Genomic DNA, 17,356 nt, shown 5'->3' on the forward strand with positions numbered 1-17,356 from the left:
AACTTCCCAGGAGTTCCTGAGGCCTAATAGGGCAGTGCTACATTGCTTTCCAGTTTCTGGAGGGCTTCTCCCCGTTTGAAATGCCTGTATTTTTCTGTAAGAGCCCTTGTGCTGTTGGCAAGCTGTCAGTGTAGCCTTCTTGCGCTGGCAAATCTCAAAGGCCTCTACAAAGCTGGCCATCGTAGAGCGATGCCACCCCCAGACAAGGTGGGTGGAGGAGAGTTTAGGGAAAAGCTTGGCACAGACATGAAATAAGACGACAGCAATCCTGCAGGTGTTTTACGTCAGTACATGAGCAAAGTATGTGGCGTGAGCGCTCTGTCCATCGCAGAGGCTCAGGATGCCCTCTGCGCAAGTTGTGGTGGCAACAGCTCTGCTAAAGACTGCACGTTGCCTGAGCCGTCCGTCCCGTCTCCTCCAAGACAACATGTGGATATGTTCCTCTTGCTGTCTCCAGCCCTGGGGGCTGCTGGATGTGCCAGCCTGAGTTTCGGGCACAGGTGATCAATCCAGAGCTGGCATGTTCCCAACAACCTGGACAGATTTATCTGTAATGGGATAACCAGTCTCTGTTTCAGCATTTCTGATGTGTCCGTCACTGTAGTTCCAGCAGGCGTCACAGGGTATGGTACTCACAGTGGCCTCTTTGGATAATATCTGTGGGTTGTCTTTTTTGCATCAGGGAGCAGAAAGGAAAATCCGAGATGAAGAGAGGAAGCAGAACAGGAAGAAAGGCAAAGGCCAGACGTCCCAAGCCTCGTGTAATAACTGTGAGTAAGACGGGCCTTTCTGGTTTGGAGCCAAGTCACGCTTAACATGCCTCCTCTCATAACCATGTTGCTTTGTGATCCTCCTAACAGCTGAAGGGAAGTTGAGTGCACTCCCTCTGCAAAAAAAGAGCGATATCACCTTCTTCAAAACAATGGCTGACCTGGATTCCCAGCCAGTTCTCTTCATACCGGATGTTCACTTCGGAAACCTACAAAGAACTGGACAGGTAGGAAATGATAATGAGATGAGCCGGTGCCCACCTGCCGCCCAGCCACATGTGCTCCCAGGCAGGTTTCCTGGGGGCCGTTGATTTCAGCTCTCGTTTTGGTAAATGCAACTCCTGGTGAGTCACTTAAAAAAGACCTTGCAAGGGACAAATGCCTTTCCGAGTTCTAGGTGCAAAAAAGAAGTTTATACTTCTTTAAGAACTGATTAGTTTGTGTTTATTATGGTTTTGCCATTCTTTTGCTAGGAAGAAAGAATGGAACAAATAGTCAAGAATTTTGAAGTAAGAGGTTGATTTGTGACTGAAAAAAAGTCTGGGTTTGAATGTGTTATTTTGCTTGATGAAATGAAGTGCCACCTTGTGGTAGCAGAGATCCCCCTCCCTGTGACAACTGAAAACAAAGACCAAGCTCTTACACGTGTGAGGAGGTCAAGAGTAGGCTCGCTAAGCACCGCTGCCCGTTTTCTGTCAGCATCACCTAGAGATCTAGAAATTCCCTGGAAGAAAACATTTTCACTCTACAAAGTAAAAATCTATCATGCTAATGTTAATATTCAGTATTGGCTTAGTGCAGAAGTCATGGAGTCATTATCACACACCAGTAAGTGTGAAGAAGTTTTGCTGACTTGACTCTTTCAAGACCTACTTTATTGCTTGCTGGGATATTGAAAACCCGAACTGGAGGGTCAGCTCTGACAATTTTTTGTATATGGACCTGTTATTTATTAACATCTCAGGGAGTAGAATGAGATCTTTCTGCATGCATTTACAAAGACAAATAGTAGATGAGGAAATTTTATATGCATCTTGCTGCAAAATATTAAAATAATGAAGATTAAATGACACTGAGTGTTGGAATTGTCATTTATTCTAAAGCAGTGAGAATTGTGGTAGAGCAAAGCACAAAGAGCACAGACATTGCAATCACAGCTGTCACCGACTGACTCTCCAAAATTGGAAAGACGCCCACTCACATATCAGTGCTGGGTACCTTCTGTCCTCGTGGTTTTCAAACCAGAATGTGGATTTGTCTCAAAACAGGAGAAGGCGGAAGCATTCCTTAGTATATGTAATCCTGTAAATAATTTTCTAAACTAACTGGAAGATACCCCAGTTTACTAGCTCTTAGGCAGTGTTCAGCCCTGTCTTTTAAAGCTGTGTTGGTTACAGTATCAGCATTCTTGCTATCCTGAACTTTTCAATTGTTTTGTGTATTATTTAATAAAAGAATGATTTATTATGACTGTAAGGTCCTGGTCATAGAATGAGTTACAGACCTCAGAACCAGCAGAATGTAGGGCTCCAGTGCCCTCCCTGCCTTTGCCCAGTGCTTGCACAGTAACTCAGCAGCTGGAATGCTGGTACACTTGTTGGTGTGGACCCGCGGTGCAGGCACATTGTGAGGAATTTGGCTGACTGTTCTGTAAAGCCTTTGACAACAGTCTGTGATTTTATACCTCCCCTGCTACTGTTAATCATGTTTGCTGCTGTTGTAAATTTGGTCCCAGTGACTGTGGGCTATACTGATTTACACTAAACAGCGGTCTGAACTTGAGCTTCTGCCCACAGCCTGTGCAAAAAAGTTCAGCAGTACCATTCGTAATTGTATTTCCATTAGGCCTGTAGTTTAACGTTGGACTTTATAGTTTAATTAGATTTTCAGACAGTATTAAATACATACAAAAGCTTATGAGTGTTGTGGCTTAAATCGTGTTGGGGTAATTTAGGTGAGTAGTGATCTGATTTAGAGGACTGTAAAATAATTGGGAAAATGATATAAACCAGGAGAGAGCGCAATGTCTGTCAAAATGCTTTGATATATTTCCACTAGATGATACTCAACAGCAGTTTTTCTAAGCCACGCTTTTTCCAGATCACAGTTAGAACTAGAGATGTTTGTGTTTTATAGAAATAAAAGGTTTTTATAACAGATGAAAAACTGCAAACCACTTGTTGTCTTTTCTCCCTTTTGAAGTTATTCTGTTAAGCAGGTGTCTGAGTTTTGGGAATAATTGTTTTTTTTTCCATCCTTCTAGGTTTACTATAATACAGATGATGAGAGAGAAGGGTAAGACTTTTATTGTTTCACAAGCTTTGCAGTTAGCAGTTCAAACTCATAGAAAGCAGGCACAAAACACAAAATCACATAAAACTGATCCCCTTTCTCCCCCTTCCCTCATGTTCTCCCATCGCTAATAATAATATGTAGAACTAACCGGTAGATGGAGGTTTGTTTTATGGTAACTTTCTTTTCCTTCATGTGAACTGGATGGTTTTTATATCTATTTTTTATTACATGTCCAAGTAAATCAGTTTAAAGAGCCATAAGGTTCAATATAGGGACAGGACAATATATTTGTTAATAAAGTGCCTTTTATATATATAAGGGTTCTCAAATAATTTAAAAACCACAGATTTTTCTAACAAAGTACTGAACTTCACTGCATTCCTGAAAGCTGTTTAGCAGCACACGTGTGTGTGTGTGTGTGTGTGACAAATACAGGAACTGCAGAGAGAATGCCCAAGCACCAGAAGAGAAAGGCAGAAAGAGAACGGGAGGTTCTGGGAAGGGGGAAAGTTGGAAATGGGAGTACCCCCTATCTGGCTTTGGAGGGACCAGAATAATTGCAGAAAGTCCCTAAAATAGTTAGAGATGTCATGAAATAAGGGGTTTAATATCTGTGGCTGAAGTCCAGCCAGTATTAACTGTAATGTGTGCAAGCCTCATACTTTTATGAGTTGCGTGAATCCCAAGTGGGCACCCTCAAATCATCAGTTTGAAGTAGGACAACTGCATTCACGTAAGCCTGCAAAAAGTGGCCTGTGGTAGGGAGTGGCTGCGCGCTTGCAGCTAACATTGGCTTGAAAACACGAGGCCCTTTTTGTACTCATGGTGGAATTTGAGAAACAAAGGGGTTTATTGCACCAAGCACATTGGCTTCAGTTCTCTCCTCCAAGACTAAAAGGAGACACTGAGTCCTGCCAAAGCTGTGCCGAGGGGAGAGGGTGGCCATGGTGCCTTCAGCCCTCGGCTTCCCTGGCAGAGCGTGTCACAGCTTTGGGCTGGATCTGGTCCAGCATGTTACTTCTTTTGAACTTGCTGGCTTGTATGGTCTTGGGTTTTAGAAATGTTGTTGGTGTTTCCTGAGGCTGTGTCCTTGACCCCAAAGAGGAGGTGAATCCATGTGTAAATGTGGGTTCAGCTCCTTACTTAGCTGTTCCTTCCCCCTCGCCCCCCTTCCTTCAATATTTAAACAGTTAAGGGCCTTTGGGGTTTTCAAAATCGTATGTAATATGGGAGCATATTTTCCCGTCGCCTGTCCCAGTCAGTCTGGGCAATTTGAGAGGCCTGGAGAGTTCAGATAAGCATCAAAAGCTAAATCCTTGCAGTTTCTGGTCTGGTGCTACTTGAGTAACTAGTGGGGGTTTTGCCAGAGTACAAAGTGAGTGACTGCTGCTGTTGCCTCCTCTCCTGCTCGGAGCTCAGTTTTACTGTGACATGGTCCCTGTTGTGTGTTTTCTAGTGGCAGTGTGCTGGTCAAAAGGATGTTCCGGCCTGTGGAGGAGGAGTTTGGTCCATCCCCGTTGAAACAAATGAAAGAAGAAGGCCTGAAAAGAGGTAACAGCCAACTCTTAGCAGCTAAAAATAACGCAGTGGGACTTATGCCCTCAAGCTGGGAAGGGCAGGTGTGGCTCGGACCAAGTTAGATGTTTTGATGGAAGTGTGGGGTAGATGGGAGAAGAGATCATTACACTTGCCAAGGAGGTATTTTAACATGCTAGAAATGACTTAAAAGCAGAAAAGAAAAAACAGACTGCTATCTCAAGAAGGGATCAGGACACAAGTGTATATAAAAAAGCTAGAAAGTTTCTTGATTCTTGGCCAAGCTACATAGCTCATAAACGTTCCAGTAGCAAATCTGTGGTTGTCTATTTTTAACTTTTGCTCATCTTTTCTGTTCTGACTGGGATCACAAGCAAATATGCAAGATGCACTGGGTCAAACACAGAGACCTTACACAGGCAAGCTCCTGCTGATTGCAGACTTAGATTAGGCTGAATAAAATCTCAGAAATTTCCTACCCAATTAGAAATATAAGGCATGGAGAGACATCTTCCAGCAGACCTAACTGAATTGTTTAAGAGTTTGTGAGTTTGTTTCCCTTAAATGTTTTTACTGCCCTGAGTGAATATTATTACAGTCGCATTACACATGCTATACCAGTCCAACTCTTGCTTTCCAGTCTGCTAAAGTGAAACTCAAGTTGAGTAACATTGAAGCAAAGGTTTAGGTAGAGCTGTTAAACTTTGCACTGAAGGTAAGGAAGAACAGATGGTGATTCTACCCTCAAAATTTGCTTTGTGTACAGTCACTTCCAGTGCGGTGCTATATGTGATAACTTCCTACACTGCCACAGTTAGAGAATATTTGCCATTCCTTTGGTCTTATGAGTTCTGTCACGTTAAGTTTATTGCAGGCTCCAGGGATTTGATCAACTTATATAACTCAAACTGGCAAATGTTTTGAGGTTCACCCATCCATTTGTGAGACAACAAAGCGACAAGGTACAGAAATGAGCTCATTTGCTCTTAGTTGCACCATTTGTAAGACTCATTTGAGCTTTATAGAAACAACTTCCCATGAGCCTGCATTTGCAAAGTTTCTCTGTTGGTTAGGATGGTCTGCTTGAACCAGGGGAAGCATACAAGATTGCAGGACAGAGGCTGGTATCTTCCTAGAATAAATGTGAACATATTCTTCTTTCAATTAAATCTTCAATTGGTTATGTGAAGTCAGCACTGATCACAGACTTACATCTGGTTGACTCAAGGCCTTGACCAAATTCACGGTATCAGGGCTCCATCAAGCAGAAGGGGACAGCTACAAGGGCTACATAAAGAACTGTAATTTCCTGCAATTTCACCTGGGTTTCCCAGCTGGAAGCCTAGAGAGTTCCCTGCACGGAGGTATTGGTTTGCTTTGATTATTCCTGTCCTTTGCTGTGGTAAGTGGTTTTAATATCATCCAGGACTTGCAACCATTTCAAGGCAAAGATGTGAAAGGAAAAAAAATGTCTTTCAACTGGTGGCAAAACTATGTTAAATAATTAAATCCAGGAGAGACACGGAACCAGAGAAGCTGAAGGATGCTCTCTTCATGTCCCCATCCTGTTCGGTGTTTTTTGCAACTTGGCCTATGCTGGCTGGAGGCCAAGTCTCTTCCAGCGTGGCCTTTGCTCTGGTGAACTTGCTGCCATCAGGAACCCTGCGTCTGGGATTGTGTTGACGGGGCATAGCTCATCTGAATCTGCCCCTTTGATAATAACTGTCTTTGACACAGGATTCACTGGGTATTAAAATGTTCTGCTGTTTTTCCCAGGCTTAGGCGTACTAGAAGCTTTTTTGTCTCCCAGATTTATTTGGTACAGCAGAATCAATAACTCCTATAGAGCAGGTATAGATGGGACACTGGTGTAATATTTGAGAGAGAGTAGGTCTGATACGTGAAAATATGCATTAAAAGCAATATAATCCCAAGGTGGCTTATTACAGTAAGTAGCACCCAGTGAGGAGTCCAAGCCCAGCTGAAGACCTGAAGTGACAGTGTGTGGCCTCACTGCTGCCTAATGGACCTAATTGCAACACTGTCCAGTGGAAGCAAAAGTATTAAAGGTTAGCCTTTAAGAGAACAGGTCTGAAGGGGTTTGCAAACCATTGGTAAAACAAGGTTCATATTCTCACGCAGGTAGCTGCATCTTTGTGAATTACTCTTTCATCTCCTTAACCTCTAAGGGAGGTACAAGTGCCCAACACAGACGTGTAAAGTATGTTAATCTGTACCAAGTGTGCAGCGCAGCTAGTTACTTGGCTAGACTTGTGGCCTTTTCCTGTTTTGAGTTCTCAGTCAGAGTTTTCAAATCACTTTCCCTTTCAGATTTCATAGGGAGTTTCCCGTTAATTATAAATCCAGCAGCTGTGTTACAGATCGGGGAGATTTCCAATCCTCTAGTCCTCAGCTTGAAGAAAGTCGTCTTTTTGTCTAGCTTTTGTCTCTCAGGAAAGTTATGTTTAAACTACTCTGAAACATTTTGGATTCATAACAATCAGGATTTTGTGAACCATCCCTGTGGAGGACAGCATTCAGTATGACACCTAGGGAATTTGTACCTGGGTAATTAGTGAAAACTCAAAAAGTGGGAAAGAAAAACCAGGTCACAGCTACCAGTCCTGCTTTCTTTGACTAAAATGTGCCACATCTCCATCCAGAGACCACTTTACAAAGACTGTAATAATTGCTAATAGGGTGTCAGTCAGAGCATCGGTAGTGCCTGGGCTCAGACCATTGTAGTGGCCCGAGTCTTACTGTCCCATCATGTCCTTAGTTTCGCTTTTGCCACATGTGTGTTGCTTGTCTTATGTCTTGGCAGACTTGCCAATGGAGAGCCAAGCTGTTAAGACTTTCAAAAGAGGTATCTAACATTGTTCTTTTGCATTCACACTTAAATCCTCAGTTCAGTGTCCTGGCTTCCAAAAATCTCCCAGCTGCAACAATCTCCCTTGCCTTCAGCAAAGGCTGGTTGCCACTGCAGTTTTGTGAATCAGGGCTATTAAGTAACTAGAGATAAATTTATCACCCCCATCTTTTGCAATTCTTTTTAACATCTAAAGAGCATTAGAGATTACCATTGGTTTCAATGCTCAGTTAAGAACGGGGGCCAAGTAGCGTAGACATCAGACAAATTTGAATTTATCTTTTAACTTTCAATCAAAAATAGCTCATTGCTTGGTACAAGATTCCCCACCCCCCTACCCCCCAAAAAATTGCAATCTGTACTATTAATGTGAGCCCATCTAGATACCATGAACATGGTGACAGTAGGATTAGAGGGCATAATTACGAGTTGTGTTACGTCGCCTCAGTCATGGCGTGGCAGTGCTGCTGAGCCCAATGGAACCTTTGCCGCCCCTTTCCCTCCTCCCCGGCTGTGCCTCCTGCTGCCGCCCAGCCGGCCTTCTCTCCATGGCCGTGCCAGCACGAAGGCCTGTGGGGCTGTGTTGTACGCTGAAGCAGGGACCTGATCTGTCTGAAGAACAACTCAAAAAAAAAGGGTTCTTTTTTCACTCACATCTGCTGTTTGAGAAAGTTCATCATCCAGGAAAATTCACTGAGACAGGCCAGAGTAACGAAACATAAGGGCAGGGATGACACGGGGGTTTCTGAAGGCATTGCTGTCACCAAGAGTCATTTATGGAAAAGTGCCCTGGTGAATCAAAGCTGGGATTTTCACACCTGTTGGGGAAAAAAAAAAACCAAAACCAACAACCCCCCATATGTTTACTAATCCTGGCTCTCTGTGTGTATAATCATGATTCAAGTTCCCCCTTATCCTTGTAATGGATCCTTCATTCAGCATAACGTTGCCTGACATGCCGAGCACTACAGAGAGATTTAAAGCTCAGCACGTGGATTGTATAATGTCACCAAGGTTAACCTTGGACCGAGTGATTTTTTTTGCTCCTTTCAGATGTGTTTGTAATTATTAAGGCTGGCAGAGGTCCAGATGTTTGGAGAGCCAGGAGTTACAGGACAGCCTTCTAGTCACACGAAAATAATAGCTGAATTAATAATTAATACAGGTAAAATTAGCACTTTGAGTAAGTGCTTGCTTATGCAAGTAACCATATCAGACCTAATAAAATTTAACTACTGATGTTGATTTTTTTTCTGTTGTTCTTTTATTTTCTGTCAGTTATTTAGGTTGTGACCCAAAGTTATCTCAGCTTCTAAGTCCTTTAAAAGGACACTCTCAGGCAGGTCCCAAAAAATTACCAAAACGTAGGTGGAAAGGATGCGGTTCAGCGTGCCTGGGGTAGCAGTTTTGTGGCTCATACTTCTGAATTATAGATGCAAAAACCCACCATTGTCGTGCACATCTGGTTTGCAGACCAAGACAGGGGACTGATCCGCCCATTTTTCAAATCTTTTTTCAGTCATTTCAAAACCTGGGCAAAGAAGCTACAGTTCTCTGCAAGTGGGCCTGGGTCCGTCCTGCTACAGTCTTGATCTGAGAATTAGCTTCCAAACAATCACTTCTGTATGAAAAATACCATCATCTGCAAGTCATGTGTTGAGTTACCTGGTGAAGATATCTTTTGGACCACAAGGATTAGCAGTTTCAAAAGATATCTTTTTCTGTTTAGCAAAAAAAAAAAAAAAATAAAAAAATTATTACCAATGTGGTTTATCACACAGACATAAAATACCTGACAGTGCACGTGTATTTGTACCTACTGTGCAGCACTGCTGTTTCAAAAAGGCAGTTTACTTAGGGAAAAAAATGAATTGTGGAACACCTTATTAAGCTGCTACTTTTTCAGAGCCATGTGAGATTACGCCTAAAACTGGTGTTTATGTGTATTTGCTTTGTAGCCCTCTGCTTTGCTTTTGCCATGTAACAGCAAGTTTCCTCCTTTTATCTGTACAAGTCAGAGAGGGGAGAACAGGAGCTGGAGAGAGCAGGACACTGTGCCTGTGAACCACTGAGACCCGGCAGGACATCTGAGGGAGGAATAGGAGATTTTTCAGGGATGCAAACGGCATTTGGGTACCTGAGCAGGGCAGGGCACGCAGGTAAATGCCTGCCAGCCAGCTGTGCTTGTGAATGTCTCCCATGTAAAGTCTCAAATGACTTTGGACTCATTCTTTCCAGTGTTTGTTTTCAGAGTGGCCGGGCCCATTTGCAGTCAGCCACGTGGTAATGTCAGAGAGAACTATTTCTTTTCCATTCCATTGATATTGCTCTCAAAGGCTCAGCTAAAAGCAAATCAGACTTGCCTTTTCCGAATCTCCTTTCCCAGCCCTGTGGATGAAGCCTGGAGAGGTGCAAGCCGAGACACGCGTTTAGGAAAACGTAGCTTTTGTCCTATGACCCAGGGACAGGGCCTCACTGGTTTTTAGCTTCTTGTATTTCAGTAGATGGAGGTTTAAATTCCTGAAGATACAGATTCCTCACATTGAATTAAACTTGCTGAATTTTCTTTGTCTGTTTTGAAAGCAACTATGACGTGTCTTCCATGTTTAGATCACTGATGATATGAGTACATTTTTTTTAAAAGTTCAAACTATCTTCAGCACTTCATTTTATCTGTCACGGATTAATATTTATTTTTCTACTCGGTGTGGGGTGTTTCATCTGTTCGATTGACTGAACCTGCTCCAAGTTTGACTCTTTCTGTTTCAGTGCTCTTGTATGTGAGGAAGGAGACAGATGAGGTGTTTGATGCTTTGATGCTGAAATCACCCACAGTAAAGGGGCTAATGGAAGCAGTAAGTATCCAATGTCCTCACATTGTTTGTCTGTCTTGGCAGGAAAATCTTAAAGCTTTCAGTGTATTATTGAGATAAAACATAATATAAAGATGAAGTTATTCTCAAATACATTTAAAGCATTTCATAAAGGCTTTCTGGAGCACGCATCTGAAATGCTGGTGTGTTCCGAATCCAGTGCTGTCAGCAGGTTGCTGGGATTAAATAGTGTTGCAGAGCTGATTTATTGGACACCTGAGCCTTGAGGAATGGTGGTAATTAACCAGTGTCAGGGAAGCAGAGAGGTGCAGGCTCCATTTTCTGAAATGCTTCTTTCTGAACTGATGATTCAGAGCCTGTTGCATCTTCTATAATGCCCATTGGCGTGTTTACAGCCCTCTTTTAAAGAAGAGGCCCAAGGATGCACTGTTTCCATGTGAATTTCATATGGCTTTTGTGCAATTGCTGTTCCAGCATATAAGAGGCAGTTGGTGAGCCAATGCTGTCATTCATACCTTCTGTTTCAAATTTCTTCTCTAGCCCTCACTCCCAGTGACCTACCTACCAGCCTGCCTCTTAGCTGCTTCTTTGATTTGAGCTTTTGCTTGATACCCATCAGCTGTGATCATGAGTGGCTATTTCCACATTTAATCTTGTTTATATGAGATGATGGCTAGTAGATGTGAAATTTGGTGAGGGAAGAGTTAAAAAGCAACCATGTGTCTCAGTGCTTTGGTGGGGGGACTAATGTGAGACTGACAAGTGGGATGCTGAGTTGATTTCCAGCCTTGGTTACATGTAGGGGAGAAGATGGGAATGGATGAAAATGTCCCTAGAGAGCTCAGCTGAGTGCTAAAGTTTGTATATTCATACTCTCATAAAACCATCACAGCGTCTTGTTGCACGTACTGGACACTTCAAATCAGTAGAGATTGAGTTATTTGGTCAATATTTGGCCAGTAGCAGAAGGCAAAGATTTGTGGGTTAGTGAAATTGTTTAAAGCACCTTTTCAGATCACGGTATCTCTGAGGAGAGTCAGCTGCATACTAAGGATGTTCCTAACTGTGCTTTTGCCGATACTGTTTGTTAGCTCTGAGTGTAGCTCAGTTGTTAGGCAGAATACACATGTATAATAAAAGCCAGGCTTCACTTGAAGAGGCTGCACTCTGATTCATGATAAGCTGTAACACGATTTCAACTTGTCTTTGTATGGAAGTTTAAAGTATGTTATAATCCTCCTAGAACACTTCAAGCTAACATGAATATTTTACCTCAAGTAGTCTATGCCTCTCCATGCCTCTTCTTCAGCCACTGTGTAACATAAAAACAAAGCTGGTGCAGAAGCAGGAAAGGTTTCTGCATACCTCTGTCAGCACAGCTGCTGACTCAGTGGCATGTTTTTGGCACCAGAGAAATCTGATCTGTTGTAAAATGTCCCAGTTCACTGGAAGGGACACATTCAAAAAATTTTAATTCTCTTTGGTAGGATATTGTGGATAAATGACTGCCAAAAAGCCGTCAAACTGCATATTCTTAAATGCTCTCTCTACAGTCGTTTCAGCAAATCATGTAATTTTGTAATTGTGCAAGTCCTAAATCTTTAATTCTAAGCTCAGTACTAAGAACTTAGAAACCGAGGCTCTGAATATTATAGAACCCCAGATCTGGAAGCCAGCAGCAATGATCCTGAATCATACCTGCCTTCTCTGTTTATGGATTTTACTTTTTTTTTTTTTTTTTTTGTTAATCCCTATTCCTAGTCTATGGTTTTCTCCTAATTTTCCATGCTTAATGATACTGTTTTCTCAGATACTATGTTTATTTTATTCTCATGTATACCCCCATTCCAAATGAACAATTAGATTCCTTCTCAGATTTCATTATTCTGGCAAATATGTAGAGGTCTCGGGTTTCACAGATACAGTACATCTCAGAAAGTGATGCAAATGTTTGGTTTTTAAGATGTTTGCATCCTGCACTAGTCAGTCTTGATAGTGAAACAGTTGCCCACCACAAAACATCATGCGTGTGTGGTGTCTGACCAGCTCTAAATCCTGCTCAGCCTGATCCAAAGTCAGGTTAACTCTGTGGATCTCAGTAGGTACCCCAGTCTTACGTTGTGCAGAATCACATATTTAGTCAAATTACAGAAGGCGATCTAAATTAGGAAATTCAAACGTCTCCCAAAGTCTTTCTAAAATTAAAAGCTAACACCTGAGCTCAGAAGTGTTTGTTTAGATACCTGTCTATGTATGTGTCCTTCCAACCAATGTAGGGCAACAGACTGGACCATTCCACAGAAATAAGTTGGCAAAGATGTTTTCCTACGCGCCTCAGCCAGCCCAGATGTTGCCCTTTCTGTTTTCCTGACCCCAGCAGAGAAAGCATTTCTGGTGCCTTGTGCAATCAGATGTGTGCTACAGACAAACTTGCCATGCCAGGGGACTGCAGCCCAAAGGGACACCCAGACTTTTACTTCAGTGCCACTCTGAAGACTGTCCCACTGCTTCAGGCATCCTAAGGGAAGGAAAGAATTCTCTGTTCAGAAGATTGAAAAATGGAAAATGGAGATGATAAAGGAATATATTCCTCCAAATAAAGATATCTTTTTAAAATTTATTGTAGCCTGCTTGGGGTCAGGTGAGAAATGCTGTTGTTTTATATGGAAGTTGGCAGTAGTGGTGTTCCCCCTGAGTTGGCAACAAACGTGTTTCAGAAGAGGGTGTTAAGTGAGATGCCCTAGCAGATGCTAGCTCTCTGCTTTCTCAGATTCTACAGCAGGAATTAGCACATTTGCACTGGAGACGTGTTTTTGGAGCCTGTGAGGGGGAGGCTCTCCCATATCCCTGCTTCGAGCCTTGCTTCCACAGCTCGCCGTTTGGTATAATTGGTTGAATCCTTAGGGGTTCCTGAGAAATGTGCTTATTCAGTCAGCTGGAAGTCTTTCGCAAAGCTCACTAATCCCTACATGTTATATAAATCCCACACCTGTCATAGGCGGTGTGACAGGCAAGGCTTTCTCAGCCCTACCTCTCGTAGCTTATGTAGGAAGTGGTGTCCCAGAGTCCCAAACCACTTTGAGCAACATTTGGAATGCATGAGTGTTCGGTATCCCAAATATCCTAGGGAGGTTTTATGCTGGAATGTACAGAGTGCTGTATATTAGCTGCTATTAAACCCCCTGTAGCACAGGAATGTTTCTCCCTGCATGTTTATTTGCATGGAGTCAGTGAAAAGTGTCTTCAAGTACTGATCTTTACAATATCACTAGGCTTCAGAGTTAACAACCCAGAGAGTTGTTTCTTCACATTCATACAGTTGTGACATTTTCTGCACTTTCAGGTTGCAGTTTTTCTCTGATGCCCGTTACGAAGGATTTTTTCAACAATCTGGTGAAATGGAGCCATTTTTATTATTGCTTTACATGAAAAGTTACATTTAGGGGTACAACAAAACCACAGATACAAAAGTTCAGCACCAGATTGCTTATCTGACGTCTTTCTATTCATTGTAAGCAAAGCTAGAGGGTAAGAAAGAATAAAAGGAGAACAAGTATAGGTCATGTAGGTGAGTATAGGCTAATTAATTCTCTCTCTTAGAGAATGCTGGCTCTCTGGACAGGAGCCATGCTTGGGGTTCGACCTGTGGCTGTTTGAATCTGTCCTTGGCGCTGAGTTTATACATTGCTTTCTTTCAGTTTTCTATTTCATGATAATTGCTTTAATTTACTTCTCTAAAATATCATTTTTTTCTCAATGGGAATCTGAACGCAAACACAAAGAAAAGATTTTACAGTGACTGATGTTTGGCAGTCTTTAAATGGATTTTTAATTATGCATTTCAGTTCTCTGATGCAGAAGACAAATAGTCAGCTATTTAGCTGAAACTTCATTTCACCTGGGAAGAGCAGGAAACTAACTTTGGTTGACAGTAGAGTACCACAGAACATTAATCACTGACAAAAAGTCCTTTTTCCATAATTATTTTGCCTTTTGGGACAATCCTCTTCTAAAGTATGAGCTGTGGGACCTGCTCCATCAACAGAAAATCAAAATTTGGAAAGGAAACCTGGCTCAGACAGAGGTCTCAGGGACACTGTTTCCACGGGCACACCACAGACTCACTGCAGAATGGCCATCCAAAAAAGCTACTAATACACTGCTGCAAAGCAATGCCAAAGCATCCCATTGAAGTGTTGGTAATTTGTCATCTTAAGTAGTTCTTCCTTCAAAAGTTTTCCTGTATTTTCTGCTTTAGCATTTGAGCAGCTGGCAAGAGGTTTATTTTAGAAGTCCTATACCTTGTTAACACGCTTCTCTGCGCAGCTCACCTTGTCATCTGTACACTCAGATGATGTTTCGTGAGCCAAATAATGTTCTTATTTTGCCACCCTAGTAACTAGAGTGAGTCACCACCCCAACAACACAGGAGCTTCCTAGTCGTGTGTGTAGCATGTTTGTAGCCCTCCCACAATGAAAGGTTCCTTGAACATACTTTTCAGACAAAAGACCCATGGAGGGTCCCGTTAACTTAACAAACCTTGAAATGCCATTGAGAAATAGAAACGTGCACATTGTCTTTTGTTGATCCATCCATCCATTAGATCCTGCTGTGTTGCTACTCATCTGCCTTTTGCCTGTTGGAAGAAGCCTTTGCTTCCATGAGCTGAGCCCAGAAAATCAGAATAAGAAACGGCAGAAAGGCGGCTGATCAGATTGAAATTCCGTGGTAAAATCTAAAGCTGGGAAGAGTGTTGGCTCCTTGAGCAGAGCAGTAGGAGATGCTGAGGCAGTTTTGATGACTCACACCCTATGAAAACTATAGTCTCCAAGTTTCTGGATGGAAACGATTGTTTGTGTGTTTTTTTTTTTTTTTTTTTATCAAGATGTTTAGGATTATTCCTCCCCAAATCATCCTTAAATGAAGGTATAGTATGGTTGCGAGTGACTTTTCTGTATAGCTATCCTGTCAAAGTTTGAAGAGATAGTGTTTTACTGCCTTAGGTAAAGTGAGAGGTGATAATTTCATATTTCTCATTATTCTTTAATGCTGTTTCTTTTATCTTTGTGACTTCAGATCTCTGAGAAATACGGGCTGCCAGTTGAAAAGATTGCAAAACTTTATAAGAAGAGCAAAAAGGGGTAAGTAACTAACTAATTAGGGGCTATTGCAGGATCCTTTAGAAATACTCAGAGACCCCTTGGGGCCTCATGATGCTGGGCGGTATAAACACTTTTAGGAGACATGTCCATACGCTTGAAATCTTAATGTGGGTGGCAGAGGAGGAAACATGAGTCCCCAGTCTGCCTGACCAGTATTCATAGGCTTACCATGAAGAAACAGGGTTAGTGTTTGGAAAACGTATTTGGATAAAGTCTGTTTTGTAGACTATATGCTTAATAACATAATGGAGTGCTAGCATGGGAGAGGTGCAGCCTTTGCTGTGAATGCGGTGTGGAGTTTCCCTGCAGTGTGAGGGAGAAGGCAGCCACTGTGTTAATCTGAAAGGCAGGCAGGCAGTGGTTGTTGCCGGGGTTTCAGCTGAGTAAATTTAGAGCATCACAGCTGTGATTTTAGAATAGCTGGGCTACTACGCCTTGCCGTAAATTTAAATCTCTCCACTTGAACTTCTTTGACTTCTAAATAACCACAATATTGTACTGATATAACTTTGAATCAATCATTTATTTTCAGCTGTAACTCTAGCTTGGGGCATTGTTTTGTCTGGGGATTTGTTTAGCTTTTGAGAAGACAGGTGAAAGTTGCCATGTTTTGCTTTGTTTCTAACACTGTTTCCAAGTGATATGTTTGTTGGAAGAAACACTTTATGGTAAAGAGTTAGGAAAACACTGGTATACGCTTCTAATACTTGTCGATATTGTCACATCCAAGCTGAGTTCTAGGCCCGTGAGCTGTGTGCAAAGCACAAACTACACTGCTTCCCCGTGTTAGCGACTCACACCAGAGGTGCAGTAGCTCACGGTGTGGCTGAGGAGTAGCAGGGAGGTGTACTGGGGGAGCCAACACCGGCTAGCTGGGCCTGCTAGGGATCTGGAATGCAGCTCGCGTTGTAGGCAGCTTAAGTGAGTTAACATCCCGGCACTGGCACGCCTCTTACTTTAACTACTTTGGCAAGGAGCAGCCTCTAATCCAAAGACTATAAGGGACTATGAGGCAGGTCTTGATGATGAGTCCCACTATTGTCCCTGGAGTCCGCTTTTGCATTGTAGTGAGGCGAGCACACGTGGTGGAGTGCATGGCTTTCCCTCTCGGTGTCCTGGTACATAAAAATACTGATTTTTGCCTTTATCACCAGTATCTTGGTAAACATGGATGACAACATTATTGAGCACTACTCCAATGAGGACACGTTCATCCTGCACATGGAGAGCATGGTCGAAGGCTTCAAGATCACACTGACAGAGATCTAGCCTCAGGCAGAGCCTTTTTGTAAGGAACCGCAGCATTTCATCCTTCTTGGAAAGCAGAAGATTCCCCGGGAACTTGACAGACATTGATCAGAGAAACTGTTACAAGACTGCTTTGAAAATACTGTCCATTCTGCACGTGTGCACCCACTGCATATAGACTTGGGTTTGTCAAGCACAAGGCCACTCATATTAACCTGGTCCCTTATTTATTGTTCCCCACTCTCTAGTGTGCAAGCAGTTACCAGCCCCCAGATTTGTAACCAGATGACCCACTGCAAATGTGAAATGCAGCATTTTAATCCATACTTAAGTGTGGATAAGCTCATTCTAAAACATGTTAAGGAACGATGCTGGTCTAGTTTCAGAAATCTGCTGTAAATCACTTTACCAGTAGTTCTCTCCGTCATTGCTAAAAAACTGGTGCAGTGCTAAAGATGGGGAAAGTGGCTGACAGTTCACTTGCTCAGACTGATCCGTATCTCTCTATAGTGTATAGTCTTGCCAAATACCTCTGGTAGTTCTCAGCACGTAGCAATGAGGACTTGTAAGTAAGGCATTCAGCTACAAATGTCACTTGTAAGTAAATGGTAAAGAAACCATTTTAACCTTGTATATAATGT

General features: G+C 42.5%; 1 protein-coding gene across 1 annotated transcript in view; it reads left to right on the forward strand.

Moving 5' to 3' along the window:
- GRHL2 (grainyhead like transcription factor 2) overlaps positions 1-16,736 on the forward strand; it is a gene marked incomplete at both ends in the record, with an annotated part of 62,919 nt that extends 46,183 nt beyond the window's left edge. The window contains 7 exons of the mRNA XM_082499248.1: positions 683-770; positions 861-997; positions 3,034-3,065; positions 4,522-4,616; positions 10,240-10,325; positions 15,382-15,446; positions 16,622-16,736. Coding sequence (XP_082355374.1) covers positions 683-770; positions 861-997; positions 3,034-3,065; positions 4,522-4,616; positions 10,240-10,325; positions 15,382-15,446; positions 16,622-16,736 — 618 coding nt within the window. The remainder of the gene's footprint in view (positions 1-682; positions 771-860; positions 998-3,033; positions 3,066-4,521; positions 4,617-10,239; positions 10,326-15,381; positions 15,447-16,621) is intronic.
- Positions 16,737-17,356: the final 620 nt, after the last annotated feature.

The sequence above is a fragment of the Vanellus vanellus genome, assembly GCF_965231255.1.
Source record: "Vanellus vanellus genome assembly, chromosome: 2".
NCBI lineage: Eukaryota > Metazoa > Chordata > Aves > Charadriiformes > Charadriidae > Vanellus > Vanellus vanellus.